General features: G+C 50.3%; 1 protein-coding gene across 1 annotated transcript in view; it reads right to left on the bottom strand.

The window, feature by feature from the left end:
* Positions 1-2,500, bottom strand: part of LOC106591492 (RNA-binding protein 10) — a gene marked incomplete at its 5' end in the record, with an annotated part of 72,562 nt that overhangs the window by 16,849 nt on the left and 53,213 nt on the right. Inside the window, 2 exon segments of the mRNA XM_045713068.1 lie at positions 2,107-2,198; positions 2,440-2,500. The exon segment at positions 2,440-2,500 is cut by the window's right edge and continues 24 nt beyond it. Of these exon segments, the coding sequence (XP_045569024.1) occupies positions 2,107-2,198; positions 2,440-2,500 (153 nt within the window).

Raw genomic sequence — 2,500 nt, 5'->3', positions numbered from 1 at the left:
TAGTAGAGTCCAGATAGAGGGTCGTAGTAGAGTCCGGTTAGAGGGTCGTAGTAGAGTCCAGATAGAGGGTCGTAGTAGAGTCCAGATAGAGGGTCGTAGTAGAGTCCAGTTAGAGGGTCGTAGTAGAGTCCAGTTAGAGGGTCGTAGTAGAGTCCGGTTAGAGGGTCGTAGTAGAGTCCGGTTAGAGGGTCGTAGTAGAGTCCAGATAGAGGGTCGTAGTAGAGTCCAGTTAGAGGGTCGTAGTAGAGTCCGGTTAGAGGGTCGTAGTAGAGTCCGGTTAGAGGGTCGTAGTAGAGTCCAGATAGAGGGTCGTAGTAGAGTCCAGATAGAGGGTCGTAGTAGAGTCCGGTTAGAGGGTCGTAGTAGAGTCCAGTTAGAGGGTCGTAGTAGAGTCCAGATAGAGGGTCGTAGTAGAGTCCAGATAGAGGGTCGTAGTAGAGTCCAGATAGAGGGTCGTAGTAGAGTCCGGTTAGAGGGTCGTAGTAGAGTCCGGTTAGAGGGTCGTAGTAGAGTCCGGTTAGAGGGTCGTAGTAGAGTCCAGTTAGAGGGTCGTAGTAGAGTCCAGTTAGAGGGTCGTAGTAGAGTCCAGATAGAGGGTCGTAGTAGAGTCCAGTTAGAGGGTCGTAGTAGAGTCCAGTTAGAGGGTCGTAGTAGAGTCCAGTTAGAGGGTCGTAGTAGAGTCCAGTTAGAGGGTCGTAGTAGAGTTCAGTTAGAGGGTCGTAGTAGAGTCCAGTTAGAGGGTCGTAGTAGAGTCCGGTTAGAGGGTCGTAGTAGAGTCCGGTTAGAGGGTCGTAGTAGAGTCCAGTTAGAGGGTCGTAGTAGAGTCCAGTTAGAGGGTCGTAGTAGAGTCCGGTTAGAGGGTCGTAGTAGAGTCCGGTTAGAGGGTCGTAGTAGAGTCCGGTTAGAGGGTCGTAGTAGAGTCCAGTTAGAGGGTCGTTGTGGAGTTCAGTTAGAGGGTCGTTGTGGAGTTCAGTTAGAGGGTCGTTGTGGAGTTCAGTTAGAGGGTCGTAGTAGAGTCCAGATAGAGGGTCGTAGTAGAGTCCAGATAGAGGGTCGTAGTAAAGTCCAGATAGAGGGTCGTAGTAGAGTCCGGTTAGAGGGTCGTAGTAGAGTCCAGTTAGAGGGTCGTAGTAGAGTCCGGTTAGAGGGTCGTAGTAGAGTCCAGATAGAGGGTCGTAGTAGAGTTCAGTTAGAGGGTCGTAGTAGAGTCCGGTTAGAGGGTCGTAGTAGAGTCCGGTTAGAGGGTCGTAGTAGAGTCCGGTTAGAGGGTGGTAGTAGAGTCCAGTTAGAGGGTCGTAGTAGAGTCCAGTTAGAGGGTCGTAGTAGAGTCCAGATAGAGGGTCGTAGTAGAGTCCAGTTAGAGGGTCGTAGTAGAGTCCAGTTAGAGGGTCGTAGTAGAGTCCGGTTAGAGGGTCGTAGTAGAGTCCGGTTAGAGGGTCGTAGTAGAGTCCAGTTAGAGGGTCGTAGTAGAGTCCAGTTAGAGGGTCGTAGTAGAGTCCAGTTAGAGGGTCGTAGTAGAGTCCGGTTAGAGGGTCGTAGTAGAGTCCAGTTAGAGGGTCGTAGTAGAGTCCGGTTAGAGGGTCGTAGTAGAGTCCAGATAGAGGGTCGTAGTAGAGTCCGGTTAGAGGGTCGTAGTAGAGTCCGGTTAGAGGGTCGTAGTAGAGTCCAGATAGAGGGTCGTAGTAGAGTCCAGTTAGAGGGTCGTAGTAGAGTCCGGTTAGAGGGTCGTAGTAGAGTCCGGTTAGAGGGTCGTAGTAGAGTCCAGATAGAGGGTCGTAGTAGAGTCCAGTTAGAGGGTCGTAGTAGAGTCCAGATAGAGGGTCGTAGTAGAGTCCAGTTAGAGGGTCGTAGTAGAGTCCGGTTAGAGGGTCGTAGTAGAGTCCAGTTAGAGGGTCGTAGTAGAGTCCAGATAGAGGGTCGTAGTAGAGTCCGGTTAGAGGGTCGTAGTAGAGTCCAGTTAGAGGGTCGTAGTAGAGTCCAGATAGAGGGTCGTAGTAGAGTCCAGTTAGAGGGTCGTAGTAGAGTCCAGATAGAGGGTCATAGTAGAGTCCAGATAGAGGGTCGTAGTAGAGTCCAGATAGAGGGTCGTAGTAGAGTATATGCTACCTGTGAGTTAGGGTCGTAGTAGAGTCCAGTTAGAGGGTCGTAGTAGTAGCCAGAACTCTCCTCATACTGGTACGTGGACACGTCCGGAACAGCTACACACAAATCAGAACGTCTGTATTTAAATCGGTCTTTATTATCATGTCAATTCTGAATTTCTTCAGTTTTATCTTTGAGCAAGAATCAATAAACTCAAACCACTCTCTAACACATATCTGCTCCACCTCCACACAGAGAGACATTCCTATACACACATTCTCTAGTACACACACACACACACACACACACACACACACACACACACACACACACACACACACACACACACAGTCTTACGGTATTGTTGGTACTGGTGCGCGGTGCCGGGAGTGGCAGGGTGGGTGGGAGTGGCAGGTTG

This window comes from Salmo salar, unplaced genomic scaffold (genome assembly GCF_905237065.1).
Source record: "Salmo salar unplaced genomic scaffold, Ssal_v3.1, whole genome shotgun sequence".
In the NCBI taxonomy this organism is placed as follows: domain Eukaryota; kingdom Metazoa; phylum Chordata; class Actinopteri; order Salmoniformes; family Salmonidae; genus Salmo; species Salmo salar.
The sequence above is the reverse complement of the archived record's forward strand: the minus strand, read 5'-3'. Positions and strand labels throughout refer to the sequence as shown.